Source organism: Ostrinia furnacalis, unplaced genomic scaffold (genome assembly GCF_004193835.3).
Source record: "Ostrinia furnacalis isolate ACB-3 unplaced genomic scaffold, ASM419383v2 OfSCF0916, whole genome shotgun sequence".
NCBI classification, from domain to species: Eukaryota; Metazoa; Arthropoda; class Insecta; order Lepidoptera; family Crambidae; genus Ostrinia; species Ostrinia furnacalis.
This window is the reverse complement of record NW_021131155.1, coordinates 83,361-101,142: the sequence shown is the minus strand read 5'-3', so window position 1 is coordinate 101,142 and position 17,782 is coordinate 83,361. Positions and strand designations below refer to the sequence as shown.

The 17,782-nt window shown below is 38.1% G+C and overlaps 3 protein-coding genes and 1 long non-coding RNA gene across 7 annotated transcripts; 2 read left to right on the top strand and 2 right to left on the bottom strand.

The window, feature by feature from the left end:
* The first annotated feature begins 4,321 nt into the window (after positions 1 to 4,321).
* LOC114350536 (zinc finger protein 611) lies at positions 4,322 to 14,995 on the top strand. Its single transcript, XM_028301374.1, has 7 exons — positions 4,322 to 4,544; positions 4,690 to 4,880; positions 5,706 to 5,917; positions 12,085 to 12,256; positions 13,397 to 13,462; positions 13,931 to 14,012; positions 14,600 to 14,995. Exons 2-7 carry the CDS (start codon positions 4,699 to 4,701, stop codon positions 14,804 to 14,806), a joined length of 921 nt encoding a protein of 306 aa, XP_028157175.1. The 5' UTR covers positions 4,322 to 4,544; positions 4,690 to 4,698; the 3' UTR covers positions 14,807 to 14,995.
* LOC114350537 (uncharacterized) lies at positions 6,906 to 11,823 on the bottom strand. 2 transcript variants are annotated; one of them, XM_028301376.1, is made up of 2 exons: positions 11,371 to 11,823; positions 6,906 to 9,816 (listed from the first exon to the last, which is right to left on the bottom strand). In XM_028301376.1, exons 1-2 carry the CDS (start codon positions 11,459 to 11,461, stop codon positions 9,152 to 9,154), a joined length of 756 nt encoding a protein of 251 aa, XP_028157177.1. In that variant the 5' UTR covers positions 11,462 to 11,823; the 3' UTR covers positions 6,906 to 9,151. The 2 variants fall into 2 exon arrangements, with proteins under 2 accessions (XP_028157177.1, XP_028157176.1); XM_028301375.1 differs by having other exon boundaries at positions 6,906 to 9,824; positions 11,379 to 11,822.
* A 370-nt stretch (positions 14,996 to 15,365) lies between the features above and the next one.
* LOC114350538 (protein LLP homolog) lies at positions 15,366 to 15,896 on the bottom strand. Its single transcript, XM_028301378.1, has one exon. The coding sequence runs from the start codon at positions 15,813 to 15,815 to the stop codon at positions 15,387 to 15,389; it is 429 nt and encodes a 142-aa protein (XP_028157179.1). The 5' UTR covers positions 15,816 to 15,896; the 3' UTR covers positions 15,366 to 15,386.
* Positions 15,897 to 16,183: 287 nt separating this feature from the next.
* LOC114350540 (uncharacterized) lies at positions 16,184 to 17,461 on the top strand. Of its 3 annotated transcripts, none has more exons than XR_003655704.1 (5): positions 16,184 to 16,347; positions 16,632 to 16,739; positions 16,847 to 16,934; positions 17,047 to 17,112; positions 17,308 to 17,461. It is a non-coding gene; the product is annotated as an uncharacterized LOC114350540 (long non-coding RNA). The 3 variants fall into 3 exon arrangements; XR_003655706.1 differs by having other exon boundaries at positions 16,184 to 16,359; XR_003655705.1 differs by lacking the exon at positions 16,184 to 16,347 and adding an exon at positions 16,352 to 16,547.
* The last annotated feature ends 321 nt before the right edge of the window (positions 17,462 to 17,782 follow it).

The window sequence follows — 17,782 nt, the reverse complement described above, 5'->3', positions numbered from 1 at the left end:
ATTTGTTATTTGAATACTACTTGCCGGCTTTCGCTAGTTCTATCGCATTTCTTCATCTTGATAATATTTTGTACGTTTCTTTCTACTGTATATTGTGCTATCTTCTTCCTACTGTGAATGTACGACTGTGTTCTTCCGCAATAAACGGAGTTAACAAATTTAAGTGGGTGTTGTTTCTACTAAACCTCAACAACATCTACATAACGCTAAGGGTTCGTCATCAAGCATTTCGTCTAAGACGTCTTGCAGACACTCCAAGCACCATTTTGATTAAAATATTCGTTGTTTGAATACACTTCAGCCATTTTTGTATTATTTATAACGTGATTTGTGTTTGATGGATTTCTCAGTTTTTTACAAGTGTCAAAAAGACATTTTAAAGACAATGGATTGCAATAGATATTTAAAAATACAATAAAAAGTAAAAAGTCTCCATCGCCATCGCCAACAAGTGATGTGCATGCGTTACGATAGTTAGTGGTGTGTTTAACAGATTGTCGATAAAATAAAATACTCAAGATTAAAAAAAAAATTTTTCGGTCATTATTTTTTTACGGATTTGTGTTCAGTATCAGTAATATAGTAACCTCTGTAAATATGGCAAGAATGCAAAGTAACACCCTGTATAAGTACCTACTAAATACTAGACTAACAAATTATTTTTTCATTCAACGAGAAAATTCGTTTGTAATAAATAAATAAGTAAATACAAACGAAGCCCTTTTATGCTATTTTTACATTATTATTACCATGGCCACCCTGTATTAGAGTTTGGTTCATTCAATATTGCCCCAGGGACTATTAATAAACAAGAACCAGCTCCGTTGTTGCATCTAAATTTATATTACGGGAGTTTTCCGAACAGATATTGAATATTTGGGAGTCTGTTAATATTAATGAAGTTGTTTATAGAATACTAGGCTTCGACTGCGTTCAGGTGGAAATTGAATGAGCGGGCTGTTTGACGCGACATCTATACTAATACTAGCTGACCCGGCGAACTTTGTTCCGCCTTAATGGCAATAAATAATGGGATAAAAATAAATAATAAATAATAATAAATATCCTTGGACATTTTACACTGCGCTTCTAGTCCCAAACTAAGCAAAGCTTGTACTATGGGTACTAGACAACGGATATAAACATACGTAAATACTTTTTTTTTTTGTAAATAAATACTTATTATACATAGAAAAGTAAAAATAAAAATAAAAAATAAAAAAGTATCCTATGTCCTTCTCCTGGCTCTAAACTACCTCCCTGACAATTTTGAGCTAAATCGGTTCAGCCGTTCTTGAGTTATAAGTGGAGTAACTAACACGACTTTCTTTTATAATATAGATTATAAATGCGAAAGTAACTCTGTCTGTCTATCTCTCTTTCACGCCTAAACCACTGAACCGATTTTGTTGTTTGGCATAGAGATAGTTTGAGTCCCGGGAAAGGACATAGGATAGTTTTTATCCCGGCTTTTGAAACAGGGACGCGCGTGATAAAGTTTTTCTGTGACAGACAAAATTCCACGCGGGCGAAGCCGCGGGCGGAAAGCTAGTTAAATATAAACTTATCCTAACTCAAAAGTGTTAGGGTTCAAATTTAAACACGGAACGAATGTCTAAATAGCTCAGTAATTTAACCTCTGTATATGTATGTATCCACATAAATGTTAATGTTGAATAATACAGTGTGAGTCACGTTAAAGTGTACATATGAAANTTAAATCGCTCAATATATATCTATAATATACTTACATAAATATTCATATATTTAGATACATATTTGCATTGTATAACTTATTCTAAACATAAAAAATATTATAAATCAAATACTTACATTGTTTAAAAAACATTACCTCCTTTGCGTCGGTCGGTTAAGTTGATGCTATTTATAGAACACGCTCAGCCCGTCGCACGCGCCGCGTAGTAGGCAAACGTTTTTTCTGTATGGACTATTGTTCGAAGCTCGGCCGCCGCCCGACGCAGAGCCAGTCCGCTCGTACGCGTCTTGCTATGCGCTTCCAATTTGTTATTTGAATACTACTTGCCGGCTTTCGCTAGTTCTATCGCATTTCTTCATCTTGATAATCTTTTGTACGTTTCTTTCTACTGTATATTGTGCTATCTTCTTCCTACTGTGAATGTACGACTGTGTTCTTCCGCAATAAACGGAGTTAACAAATTTAAGTGGGTGTTGTTTCTACTAAACCTCAACAACATCTACACTGGTGACCCTCGATATTGAACTGAAGCACCTTCATCCACGAGAATAGTGACCTGGGATCATCGCTCATCATGTCAAAACCAGGTACCGATAACGCCGAACCGAAAACACCTACAAATATTTTGCTTAACGCTGCGAGTTTTGAAACGCCAACGGGCCCAACGGCCACCCACAATGTTGGCGCGAGCTCAGAGAGCAGAGGAGACGTTTTTAAAGTTGGTGTGAAAATACCTCCATTTTGGCCTGATCGCCCAGCTTTGTGGTTCGCACAAATTGAAGGACAATTCGTTATTGCCGGAATTACTTCAGATATTACGAAATTCTATTACGTATGCGGAAATTTAGAACACCAATATGCAATTGAAGTAGAAGATATTATACAAAATCCACCTAGAGAAAATAAATACAGCACACTAAAACGAGAATTAATTAATAGAATTTCGTCTTCTAAGGAACAAAAAGTGAAACAACTATTAAACGATGAAGAATTAGGGAATAGAAAACCATCTCAATTTTTGAGACATTTGATGCACTTAGCAGGCCCAAACGTCCCAGAGGAATTTATCAAGACTATTTGGTCTAGTAGACTACCTACAAGTGTACAACCAATAATAGCTTCGCAATCCGACATGGCCTTAGATAAATTAGCTGAATTGGCAGATAAAATTCAAGCGATCGCATCACCCAGCTCACAGGTCGCCGAAGTTACACCCTCAACGTCTGCAACACCTGGAACGCAACCCTATCATTTAATGGTGATGGAAGGACTAGCAAGGCAAGTTGAACAGTTATCTAAACAAGTAGAAGCACTAACGCTGAGACAAAGTCGACCACAGTTTAGAGGACGCGACTCCAGATCTCGTTCACGCTCCAGATCAAGACCTCACGACGTGTGCTGGTATCACCACACTTTCGGCTCTAAGGCAAGGCGTTGTACGAAACCCTGCACATTCAAGCCGGAAAACGGTCAAGGCAGCCACTAATCGCGGCGAATGACTGCCTCTCTTGCAATGGCCGCCTCTTCGTGTGTGATAGAAAAACTAAAATAAGATTTTTAGTAGACACAGGCTCAGATTTATGTGTGTTTCCGAGATCAGCTACGAAAGGCCATCACACAAAAACCAAATACGAGTTGTATGCAGCAAATAACACAGTTATTAATACCTACGGGTACACACAACTTCAACTAGACCTTGGACTTCGTCGCAGTTTCACCTGGAAGTTCGTGATAGCTGACGTCACAAAGCNTTAAGCGCGCTCTACACTCGCGCGCGATTCTTGCTGTGAATTCACGCCGCGATTCGCGCCGTGCACTTCGCGTTTATATGTGTCTCTCCACACTCGCGAAGCCTCGCAGTCTCGTTCGCGGCCTCAAGGGATGACGACGTGATTGTCGCTGCTGCGGTGATGCTCTGTGCTATATCGTATTTCAATTACCTATGTATTAAAAATAAGACACAAATAAAAAATGTTTAATGGGTTTATTATTTCATTTGAGCTTGCCCCACTATGAGTGGAATCCTTAACTTTCTATAGGTTCTATAATTGGACATAAATAAGTGAGTCCTTTTTTTTCAATTCACCCACAGGAATATTCAAAATGTCACTTATCCGCGTCCAGGCATAGTGGGTCTTATTTTTATTTTTATGGTACTTGTGTTTGGACTGCCAAAGTATTGGTTCGGATTGAAAACACTCGATAAATTTCAACTCAAGTTCATTATTCCATGTAGTAATCATTTAAAAAAATAGAACGTTAGTAAGTACGCAATAATGCACAACCACTTGCGACGGCGTCTTCTCAGCTACTGCGAAAAACTGCGAGTGTAGTTGCGTTCGCGATCGCGCGCCGTGAACCAAGCGCGAACCTTTGTCGCGGGACAAAAAACCGACAGCGAACGGGGAACGGCGCGAAGCGTGAACGTGAACGCGCGAAAGTCCGCGAAACCATCTACACACGCGTTTCGCGGCTTTCGCGGCCTTTCGCGCCGCGAGTGTAGAGCGCGCTTTACGATTAAATTCTTTTATTCAATAGTAATCGTAAATATGAGCATCACTATTGAAAAAAAATGAAAAAAAAATCAGCTGTTATGTCAGTGTCAGTTTGGTTTTCTTTCTGTGGGTTTACTAATTCGTCGCCAAAATAAAAGAAGAAGAAGAAGAAATAAAAGAAGAAGAAGGGTTTACTAATTTCATGAATTACAGCTAAAACAAAAATGTAATTACCTGAATTTTATGATCGAAGATTCTGAATCATAACGTGAAATTTTCTTTACATACCACTACGCATCAAGTATTTACCAAGTTTATCAACAGCTCTAAAGGTACCTTTGTTTTCAACTTACGAACAATATTATAAACAAAATGAAGGGCTTACCTGCTTGCTTCTGTTACAAACCTTAGCCAAACTAGCTCTAGCGCACAATAACCTATCGAATTACATACTCACTTGTTTCATTTTCATTCCAGTCCACAAAAATGGCAGATCCAAGCCTAAACTCGGAGCCGCTCTTCATAGAGGTCCCATTGGTGCCGACTGCGGCTCCGACACTTCAAACTGACAGCCAGTTCACGGTGACGTCACGCTGCCCGCGCCAGAAGGAACCCGAAGAGGTAGTGGTTAAGCAGGAAGCTGGAGATGAGACGCAGGAAGTTAAAGAGTAAGGCTGAGTTGCACCCTTAACTTTAACCTTTTCCCTATCGGAGTAGGGTTTATTATTATTATTATAGCTTTAAGAATCCACAGTTATTACAGTTTTATTTAAAATTAATTAAGTATTTTTCTTGATTGTGGCCCCACTTGGGTAAAAGCCTACTCCATCATTTTAGAGGAGGAGTAGGGTTGCCAAAAACACTTCATTCGGCCGGAAATTTTACCCAATTAATGTCATAGCTCTCACTAGTGAGTACTATCATCATTGGTTGCCCAACATCCTGATGCGTGTTCTTCATATTATTCTGTGGCTCGACTTTCGCCTGGCGCGGCAACCAAATAAAAAGCCAGGCAGGCCGGGCTAGACAATATTTGGCCGGACAAGTCCCTAAAAAGCCAAACATGTCCGGCTAAAGCTGGACACCTGGCAACCCTATATGGGAGGCATCTATTGATGCCAAGTTTAAAGTCTCTTCTCAATATAGGTGGCATCTATTGTTGTTTTGGCAAAGCCGACTCTCACTTGACCGGTTTCAAGACTTCTCTGTCATTCATGTTGACAAGAAATTTTGTATTTTACTCTTACTGTAAAGACCCATGTCTGGCTAACAGGAGAATGCAGGAATCCATTATCATCTTTTTTATGTTTAAGTTATAAAGATTTATATCCTGATACGCTGGCCGTAACAGCATACTACACTTGGAAATTTCGACAAGTTTATGCAGTGTCTAAGTAGCTCAGTTGTCAAGCGGAAGATCGTGGGTTCAATTCCCGCCTTAGGCAGTTCGATTTTTTCAAGTTATTTATAATTTATATCTTGTTTCCCAACAGTGATCTCCTGGACGAACTAATGGCTCTAACAAGACCCAGCAAGAACGAACGTCTGCTCTGCGCCGAGTGCCACTACTCAACGACCACTGCGGAGTTACTTTTACGCCATGTCAGGAAGATGCACCGAGGGCTCAACCCGTTCCAATGCTATATGTGTGATTATTCAACGTATAACAAAGTGCTGTTTGAAGAACACATACGGATACACAGAGGTAAGTTAAAATTATACATTCTGCGTCAAATAAATCGCACCTGCCGCGACACCCAATCATGTGATGGTGCCCCAACAATATTGGTATTATTTGAAAGCCCAATAAATAAACTTAAAGAAAAACACATTTAATTTTTTTTATTATTATTATTATAGCTTTATATTCCACATTTTTACAGTTTGATTAAATTAATCTGTATCTCTTGCTTGTGGCCCCACTTGGGTAAAAGCCTCCTCCATCTTTTTCCACCTTTCCCTGTCGCTGGCTATGTGCATCCAATTTTTCCCTGCCTTGTTTGTTATGTCATCGGCCCATCTTTTCTTCGGCCGTCCTACGTTTCTTTTGCCTTTTGGGCCTTGCCATTTTGTTGTTTGATAGGTCCACCTCTTATCTTTATATCTTGCCAAATGACCTGCCCAGTTCCACTTCTGTTTTAGGCTAAATTTAAGAGCATCTGATAATTTAGTTTTCATACGGATGTCTGTGTTTCTAGTCTTTTGTATTCTTCTTAGTTTTAAGATACTTCTCTCCATTGCGTGTTGACAAGAGAAGATTTTGTTTTTTACTCTTTCCGTAAAGACCCATGTCTGGCTAGCATAAGTTAGGCTTGGGAGAATGCAGGAATCCATTATTGTCTTTTTTATACTTAAGTTATAATTCCCTTTTAAGATTTCTTTTTGTGCCCAGTATTTCTTCCATGTTATACCTATTCGTCTGTCTAGTTCGTTTTCGTTGCTGTTTGTATCGAATGACACCAATTTGCCTAGGTATACATAGTCATCTACATATTCTATAGGTTTTTCCTCTATTTTTATTGTTTTCCTAGGACTGTTTGACATGATTTTAGTTTTAGAAGCGTTCATGTGTAAGCCGATTTTTATACTTTCATAGTTCACACTTTGCAACATTTTCTCTAAGTCTGTAGCTGATTCACTGAATAGAACTATGTCATCTGCAAACCTTAGGTGTGTCAATTTATTATTATCTATCCATATGCCTCTATTTTTCCAATCAATATTCTTGAAAATGTCCTCCAGCACAGCTATGAACAGTTTAGGAGAGAGCGGGTCTCCCTGCCGCACTCCTCTTCCAATTATGAACTCTTCTCCTTGTCTTTCCAGTTTTACTCTGCTTACGCTTTTGGAATAGATGTTTTTGATGATATTTATGTATGTTTTATTTATATCGTTGTTCCTTAGAGCAGTCCATATGGATGAGTGCACTATACTGTCGAATGCTTTGGAATAATCCACAAATGCCAAATAAAGTGGTTTATTAAATTCTTTAAATTTCTCCATTACTTGTTCTATTGTATGGATGTGATCAATTGTTGAGTAATGTGGTCTAAAGCCCGCTTGTTCTATTGGTTGATTGTTGTCAATTTTTGATGCTATTCTGCTGAGAAGTATTGATGAAAAGAGTTTATATATTGCAGATAGTAGGCTGATAGGTCTATAGTTGCCGATGTCGAGTGGACTTCCTTTTTTATACAGTAGAATTATGTTTGACTTAGTCCATTGCGATGGTACTTGTTCTTCTTCCAGTACTAAGTTAAACATCTCAGTTAGATATGGGACTAGAATTCGCGCACCGATTTTCAGGGCTTCATTTGTAATGTTGTCTTCTCCTGGGCTCTTCTCAGGTTTTAATTTTGTAATGTGAGTCCATACTTCACTTTCCGTTATTGGGTTTATTTTTGTTTCTCCTGTATCCTCTTCCGTTATATCGCTATTTTCATCCTCTTCTGTCATTTCTGGTGGTGGTTTTTGATATAGCGAGGAATAGAAAGCTGTTGCACATTCTATTATACCTTCTCTGTCTCTGATTTCGCCCTTCCCACTGCTTAGACTCTGTACCCAATTTTTGTGCGTAATTAGTTCTTTGTACGCTCTTTTCGAACTCCGGAACAATGACATGTTTTTTACTATTATTTCTCTTCTGTGGTTATCATAATCTCTTCTGATTGATTTATTGGTTTGTTTGAACAATTCCTTTAGTTCCTCTCTCTTTTCTTTGGATTTGTCTTTCATAGATATCAGTTCAGTTCTTCTACAGATTAGGTCTTGTGTGTGTTGGCTGATGATCTTTTTGGTGCATCTATTGGTTGTTTTTACATCGATTTTAAGGCTTTCTGTTAATACTTCTTCCAGTTTGTCACTAAAAGCTTGAACACTTTTATGTCCCTTTAGGAGTTGCATAGTTGATGATATGTTCTTTTGTAGGTTTTGTATGTAGTTGTTTATCTCGTCAGTAGACTTCAGTTTATTGGCTAACATTTTGAATTTTCCTCGGCCAGTTTTAGGTTTCTTAATTTTTATGGAACATCTGACAATCCTGTGGTCAGACGGGAAATTTATTTGGTTTAGAACCTCTATGTTTGTTATAGTTTTTGGTGTAGGGCTCAGTATGAAGTCTATTTCGTTTTTGGTCTTATGATCAGGTGATAACCATGTCCATTTTCTAGAAGCCTTTTTCTTGAAATATGTGTTCATGATTGACAGTTTGTTTTCATATGCATATTGTATTAGGCGTTCACCTCTGGAGTTCCGTACGCCATAACCATATTTGCCCATTATTAAATTTTCTTGGGGATTTGGTTGTCCAATTTTAGCGTTGAAGTCTCCCATGAGTAATCTATTTTTGTCAGCCAGTTCTTGCGCATTTGTTAAGTCATTGTAGAATTTTGTGATGTCTTCTTCGCTTGAACTCTCAGTAGGAGCATACACTTGGATCAGCGATAATGGTCCTTCCTTAAAGTTCATTTTTAGTAAAGCTACTCTCTCTGATATGCCCAAAAAGCTTTCTATATGTTCTTTTAGTGATTTTTTTATTAGGAAACCCACGCCATGAAGTCCCCGTGTCTCTCCCATATAACAAAATATATAGTCTTTATGTTCTTCTATGATGCATCCCATTTTTTTAACTTCTGCGAGTCCCATGATATCCCATGTCACTTTATCTATTGCATTGTTTAGTTCAAGGATTCTTTCGTTTGTAGATAGAGATCTAACATTGAATGTGCATATTTTTAATCCTTGTTCTCTGCTCGACTTACTACTCTTGCTTAAGGTTTCATTGTTTTCATTTTGTTGGTTTTTATTTGATGGAGGGTGGTGGTCTACTTCCCCCACGGTGACCAGCCGTATTGGGAGAGAGTTTTTGTTGTGTAAGATGTTGTTGTTGTTTACTGTAGTTAAATTTTCGTTTCCGGTGTGATGAGTTGCATTGGTTGTATTAGTTCCTGGTTTCGTTTGAGGCGGAGTTCGGTCTAGCTCGAAATGTATCGAAGCTCTTGTTAAGTTTTTTTGGAGGGGCAGCTGTTATATTTTTAGTGTCTTTATGATTTTCTTTTGGTGACTTAGATGGTGATCTTTTTCTTTTAGTTTCATCTACATCTCTATCCTTGACTATGAGTTTGTCGTATCTTATAAACGCTATCTTCCCTTGCCTTTCTTCTTGCTCTTTTTTCTCCTTTAGTTCTTTCCTTTTTATAAGGATATCTCTTGGGTAGTCTTCAGTGGCATATATGTCCGATGGAAAGTTTTTATTGTTTTTCAAGACTTCGTACTTTCGCCATGTCAGTGTAAGAGTTATGAGTATTGGTCTCTTTTTCTCGGTATTTTTCTTCCCAAGTCTTCTCACATTGCTGATTTCCCACTTGTCCCAGTCTTGCATTCCTTCGACTTTTTGGGAAATTTTATTTAATATCTCTATTACTATATTCCTGAGATCACTATTGTTTGCTTCATTTTCAGGAACGCCGTGTAATATAATGTTGTTTTTCCTAGTTTCTCTTTCCAAGGTTTGTACTCGTGATTGTAGGTTTTGAACTTCTTCTTTTAATTTTATATTCTCGTCTAAAAGTGGTTTTAGTTTTTCATCTATAGTTTTTGAGAGGCTTCTGTTGNTTAAAGTTCATTTTTAGTAAAGCTACTCTCTCTGATATGCCCAAAAAGCTTTCTATATGTTCTTTTAGTGATTTTTTTATTAGGAAACCCACGCCATGAAGTCCCCGTGTCTCTCCCATATAACAAAATATATAGTCTTTATGTTCTTCTATGATGCATCCCATTTTTTTAACTTCTGCGAGTCCCATGATATCCCATGTCACTTTATCTATTGCATTGTTTAGTTCAAGGATTCTTTCGTTTGTAGATAGGGATCTAACATTGAATGTGCATATTTTTAATCCTTGTTCTCTGCTCGACTTACTACTCTTGCTTAAGGTTTCATTGTTTTCATTTTGTTGGTTTTTATTTNATACAAAAAAGGAAGGAAACCGCAGAAATAAGTTTGACCTTGTTGTCTTAAAATTTTAATTGCGTATGCATCAGGGTACCTATCTAATTTAGGGTATATAACGATAACGAATTTAGTAAAATTAACGATGCCACGTTCTCCAAATGTAAAAATAATAAAATGGTGAATTTGGTAATGTCGAGTCCATACTAATATTGAATGGACTCTTCAAGATTCGGTATCTACCATGCTATTATCTAGATAAGATAGATCATTAGATAGGACACATCATTGTGTATTTCGGATCATTGCCACAATTATTTTTATTTGTGTTAAGTGGGGGGAAACTGCACGCCACCTATGCGGTGTACAAAACTGAATTTCATTCTGAGAAACTAAAAATTTTGAAGATCCTTAGTAAATACTTTTAGGCCAAGAAAGGTCAATGTTTGGAATCTTTGCAGATTAATTCTTATATTATGTTTTTAATATTAGATAATATTAATAAAATAAAATAGATGTTGGACCATGGGTCCCCAGAAGTTTCCCCGTTTGGGGAAGAATATGTTGTTGTCGTGTTTGTGTATAGTGGTACTTAGCTGTAGGTGCGAAGAATAATACCGCAGTTCCAGTCCATACATTTATTTGCTACACTACACACAACGGTAACAATTAGTCCCAACACTTATTTGTATAGCACAGAGAGAAGGAGAAGCGACAGTTCACAGCGAAGAAAGTTAGGAAGATACAAATAGGAAGCTTTCAAGTTCGCGTCACGAACAATTTACGCGAGCGGGTAGCGAGAAGCAAAGCCGGGCGCACGGCGACGTGCGTGTTGCGCTGGGCAGTGATTCTGACTGACGATACGCGTCCGCGGCCGGCGCTCGCGCCGTTCGGGTGCGATAGCTATACTTATACGCGTGTTCGTTGACTCGTTTCCACTACACAAGCGGCGGGCGGCCAGCTGATGCACGGCAAATAACGGCACGGGAATTTATATTATTTAAGATGGTATGGTTCGCAAAGTGATGTATGAAAGTAGAAGTGTGTGAACGATATTTATATACGTATTTATATTGTGTTTACATATATTACATATTAAAGTAAGTGTTTAAATATGTGTGACTGAAAGAATGTATATATTAATATTTATAGTATATATTTATTTATGATGTAACGTACCTATAATATAATGTGGGAGAAGGCCACACCCNTTCTGTTGAAACTTTCAGCTAACTTTTCATTTTGCATTTTGAAGTCTGTTTTCATTTCTTCCATTTTTGCTAGTATCACTTTCAAGTCCATTTCTACTATTTGGTAGATTTATTTTGTTCCTGGCAATAGTTTTGCTGTGGCAACACTGACCCTGTGACAGTCGGCCGGAAATCGTTCACCGCTCTTTATTTTGTTTGGGGTTTAGTGGGTAGTTTTCAAGTGATTTTTATGTCACTGTGTTGTTGGATGATTTTTCAAGTATTTCACACGCGGAATATTCTCGTTTGCGCCTGATATTCGAATTCGAATTGCGAAGATAACAAATAAATTAGCGAATCTGCGATTCCAACAAGAAACACAATCAAACAAGACCCAGAACAAAAAACAATTTAATTTTTTTATAAACACAAATCTGACTTGAAAAAAATGCCTCACTTGGGGCTCACCTCTGGGAGCAATTAGACCAATTTTTGTGGTTATAAAGCCAATTGGTAGGGCAAAAAAGAATGAGACATGTATAGGCTTCTTAAGAGCATTTAACGATTTGCTAGTACTAATTTAATTAGTCTATACAAATAAAGATAATTTTGATTTTGTTTTTTTTTTTTAATTATTTGGTCTTACGTGTCCTCTTTAACCAGATGGATAGCGATTACAGATGTATTGGAGGTGCAGACTTGCTTTTATATTCCAGCATAAATTCACCATTCCAGGCATAAAACCCTTCAAGTGTTCCTACTGCGACTACTGCTCGGCTTCCAAGAAGAACACCAAGAAGCACGAGCTCATCCACCGGCCCGACAACCCTCTGAAGTGCCCGCGCTGCCCGTTCATAGCGCGCCACCAGAGGGCTCTGGTGTGCCATAGGAGGGTGCACCCGAACAGGTAAAATTACTTTAGTGTTTCAGCAGTATTGATAAAGGTGTCGGACTGACGACTCGTGATCCTCGCCTCCGCTGCGGTGAACCCACTCGTAACACAAGCATATTTAGCTTACCACGGGGGGTTAACGGGGGAAAAAAAAAGCTTTTGTCCACTTCTAAAAAAAGCCTCCCCCAAAAGTTTCCACAACGCTTGATCTTGCGTTACCTGCATCCTGGTGCTTTTTGCGTCTTCACTAGGTCGTCGGTCCACCGAGTGAGAGCCTGCCCACTCGAGAACTACGCTATAGTGCGTTGTTTACACTTGGGAACATCCTAAGCCCACGGGATGTAAGACATATCCCCGCTCACTGGCACTGGTGTGTCATAGGAGGGTACACCCGAACAGGTAACATACTTTTACATTCTTCATTCGTTTCAGCAAGGTAAAGGTGTCAGACTGACCGACTCGGAGAGTTATATACATACTATAGTCTGGTCCGTGAGCACGTAGAATTTTGTCCAATGACCCCTAGCTACCCATCCTTATCGCTCGCGCGTAATTATGTTGCTATCGCGCTCGCACACTCACTGCAGGTGCCAGTCGCACAGTCGCGACAGCAATATAATTACGCGCGAGCGATAAGGATGGGTAGCTAGGGGTCATTGGACAAAATTCTACGTGCTCACGGACCGGGCTTTAACAGGTAAGATTTTTTTAAGCCACAGGAGGTTGCACCCTGATATGTAAAGGATCATTGCAGCTTAATGACGTCAGCTGCTGGATCAAAGCCTCCTCCAAAAGTTTCCACAGCGTCGGACCCTGCGTTACCTGCATCCAGGTGATTTCTGCGATCTTCACTAGGTCATAAACAACTTGACAAGATCGAACTGCCTAAGTACATACATAGATTCTTTCCAGGGCGCTTATACACGTCCCAAATATAGCTTGCCCTACCACCACTTCGGGACAACATATGGGCTGGTGCTGAAAAGATGTGGCGAAGAAACTCAGTCACCTTTGTCAGCTACTTAGCGTTTCAGTCGAATCGGTAAAGATGTCGGACTGACGACTCGTGATCCTCGCCTCCTTACTAACGCCCCAAACATTGTTTATTGAACTTTCTGTGTCCGTTTTCTTAAATCAAACTGTTTTCAATTACAGTGATGCAGAAGAAGACAAAGATTTCGATCCCAGTTCGATGATCAAGTGCGAGAATTGCTGTGAATTGTGAGTAACAGATATTGTGCCGGTATGCACAATACTTAATCTCTTCATATCTTATCTTGATCACGTTCACAGTGTCAGCACATTTATCACGTATAGTACTGATGCTGTGACGTCATTTACCTTTACTCTATATCGTATAAATAGTCACGCAGTTCACACTAATAAACAGATTAATATCAGAGTCTAACTACAACCCGTATCTCATTCATACGGTCTCCCAACATGGCACAGATATCAAGCTAAATAATGTAATCGCAATAAGTTCGAATTTGCAAATATAAAATAAATAAATGTCTTTGGACAATTTCACACAGCGCTATCTAGCCCTAAAGTAAGCAATTAGTCACAGATCATCATTTCAATTTCTGCCCGGCCGGGAATCGAACCCGGGCCCTCTCGGTATAGTAGTCCGTTTTAGAACCACTACACCAAACGGCCGACAAATAAATAAAATCTCTTTTTCTACAGTTTCCAGACCACCAAACAAATGTTGTCCCACAAGCGGTATAAAAGGCAGTGTCACCAGTGCGACCAAATGCTGTGTTCCAGGGTATGTACTATTTATAAATCGTGCCATCCACTCGGCCGCGCCCCATGTTTGGTCCCGGTCGCGCGGGGTGCGGGGAGTGTGGTCCGAGCAAGCCGTAAGGCATTACTGTAGTGTGCGTGTGCACTCATGGAGCATTAGCCTGTACCGATAACAGAGTAAATACAAATGAGTAGGTCATCTTCATTGAAACGCACCGAGCGCGGTTTGTATGTGAGCGCGCCAATATACGTATGCGGCGCGCACGCACACACTGACAAAATTCGGCTCCCCGATAATTCACATACAAACCGCGCCCGTGCGTTACTATGAAGATGACCTACTCATTTGTATTTACTCTGCCGATAACACTCTCAAACATTAGCCTAAGAATGGTGGGGCGCGTCTTCGTGGATGGCACTATTTTTTATATACCAATTTATATGCTACGTAAAGTTAGCAGGAAGGCGCTGGATGCAGGCCGTTCAACCAGCCATTGTGGAAATCATTGGGGAGGCCTATGTTCAGCAGTGGACGTCCTGTGGCTGAAATGATTATGAAACATTCTATTCTAACATCCATCTTTTTCTACTACTATTTCTGTTTTTCAGTTGGTCTACAGAAAGCATATGCAGGACAAGCATCAAGTACAGTACAAGCAGATTGAGAAACCGAAGGCGTTTCAGTGCGAAGTGTGCGAATTCTCGACCAATACTAAAGCGAGGATGCTGTTACATCTGATACACCACCCGAACCAGAATGTGGATGAGAATGTACTGGATATATCTATATTGAGAAAGTACGGCATTATGGTGTGAAGCCAACAGTGTTGTGGCAAGTGGCAAGGCAAGCCATTATGGGCTTTAAGTACCCTATGAAGGGCATACTAATAAAATATTGGGTGTTGACAGAAAAGACTCGATTCTACCCGACCCTGCAATGCTTGCAACATTGGATTCTTGTAAATACACTTATTTGTAATTATAATAAAGTATCAAGTTATCAACTGTTGACTTTTGATTGGCCAAATGTTTATTTTTTCTTTGACTGAAAGTTCAAAAATACCTAAAATGCACATTTGAGAATGTACCCTCAAATAGAGATAAAACCATGCTACAAAATTATATCAACATGGTATTAAGAATAGATTGTTATTTTATTACAACTTTTTTTGTGTCAAATAGAATAATGTTAGGTATCTAATTGTTAAGTATAAGTGAATAAAAGCTATTATTATTAACTTTTTTTAATACAGCATCAGGGTATCAATTTAACATACAATTGGTTATTTAATTAGACCAAAAAGAGTATTGTAGGGGTTCGCTAATCAACATCAACGTTAATGTTGCACAACATTGTTACATGAAATGAAACATAATTATAACTACACATTTATTATCACTTAGTCTTATGCCTACGCTTCTTCGACTTCTTCTTGATCTTTTTCTGGGTCGTTTTGTTTATTTTCGCGATCTTTCTCTTGTGAAGCCACACTGGATACTGGCCGTTTTGATCTTTCAGGGTCTTAGTACTAAAAATACGTTTCTTGCCGTTTTCGCCGTCCACTTCGATTTTCTCATCATCAGAACTCATCTCCACATCATCGTCGTCTTCTTCGACAGGTTTAGGCTTGTTCTTCGACTTGTTTATTGCCCCAGCATCCAAAAATATCACCTGATCGGACTCCATAACCTCACTTTCTGTGACTTTATCTTCTTCCTTTATCCCGAGCATTTTCTTCAGCCTGGACAATTCTTTCACAGCATATCGCTCCCGCTTCACAGCACGGCATTTTCGCTTCCATCTACTCCTCAAAGACTTCGCCATTGTGATAATAAAGTCAAAATATTATGAACGTGCGTGCGTCGTAGCAACACACGTTTTGAAAAAGAAATCACGGGGTGGAAACGCCATAGAGTTTGACAGCTCCATAGAGAGTGAATTTTTTTGACAGTTCCGAGAGGAAGTGACTTTTTTTATAGTTGTCTTCTGTATGCGACAGTGGTCTTTTGCATGTTAGAAACCTTAGAAACCTTTTCGAATTACAACTTCAGCTTTTATTCATAAATTATTTTATTGAATCTATGTGATTTCTATAAATTAAATGGTTATTTAAAAGTATAATAATTCAAAGTCGTAATTTTCACTTTAATCACTTTAGTTCCGTCTCGAGTCTACAACTGTGACATTATTAAAAAAAAATAAACGTCAAAAATTTTTCATCGAAAAAACGTGTTTTTCTACGATTTTTAATTGTTTCTAATTGAAATCAATAATTTCTCAGTCATTATTAATAAGAACTACATGTGCATGGATTGCCTGTTGGATTGATGTTTGTTTACGAAAAAAATTCTCTCAAGTAAGTTAATAAGTAAGTTATTTCACTCGAGATAGGTTATTACTTGCAGCAACATCATGTTTTAAGTATTGAACCACACAAAGGATTAAATCTTCATTACAAAATCATTCATAACTCCATTTAAATCAATGGAAACCAAATATGGATAGTTTCATGGAGTAACAACATACTTTGGATTTTGGACATAAAATACAATACAAGTAGGTACATTGCAGGCATAGATTGCAGGATACAGTGAATGATACGTGTTTTATACAATGAATCTAAGTACCTATTTGTTTCAGGTTAATATCGAACTTCGAACTTATAAAGTGTTAAGCAGCAATTACAATAAAAGTGCTTGCTGTGGAATCACTGGTGCTGCTCATTATTGTCAACTGTTACTTAAAAAGGTCCAGATGAACCAACATATTCAATGAAGTTTAAAAGAGACCTATTTAAACAATAAAACAAGACCAAAAATGCTTAATTACAAATGATGAACTCATTTCATTTGCAGGTTATGCCATGCATTAAATTAGGAAGATTTGTGTTGGATGAATTACCCAGATAACAATTAAAACAACTTCTATTTATAAGAACATTCGGTAAGTACCTATAAAATTGAAAAGACCCTCAAAATCATTCTTACCCGTATCTTCTGACGCTTTTCATCTAGGATCAAATAGAAAGACCTAAAAGTTAATTATTTGATTACAGATTGGTGGAATCCAGATTCTGTGAATATATATTAAGTAATTGATTGACAAGTACACATTTGACAAGGTAAATTAATTTTCATTTAACAAAGTAGTATGAATCTAGAAACAAAACAGACAGTAGGCATGGTAGATAGATAGATCGATCACTTGTTTATATGCTGTACTCTTTATAATATTAGTGTAGAATGTAGATGTAGAAGATTACAGACTTACGGTGACTTTTTGCTCTAAATTTACAAATATTTCATATATTTTACAGGTGGTGAGAAACATGTAGATCTGGCCTGCTTACAGTGGAGTGGACAGAACCAACGTGAGAGTGAACGTGTGAATTTATGGAGAACATTAAACTATTTTACTATAAGTCTTAACGCAACATATTTTATATGAGTTACATACAAATGTCAATCCGTGAGTACATAATGTAAAAACTAAAACAATGTACTGTTATCACAACAGTAACTGTAATCTTTTAAAATCCAGTAGTTTTATTGCTTACTGATTTTCGTAAACAAAATATTTCATGTTATATTTCATCAATAAACTTTTATTTGATACTTCAATAGTTTTATTTTTAAACACATTACATGAAACGGAACGGATCATAAAAAAAGTATGAGAGGTATATATTTAATCTGTGGGCGGCAGACGCCATATTGTTTACAGCGCCACCTACTGGACAATCTAGCTCGGTACCAGTTTGTTTATCGTTCAACAAATACTAGGGCCGTTTC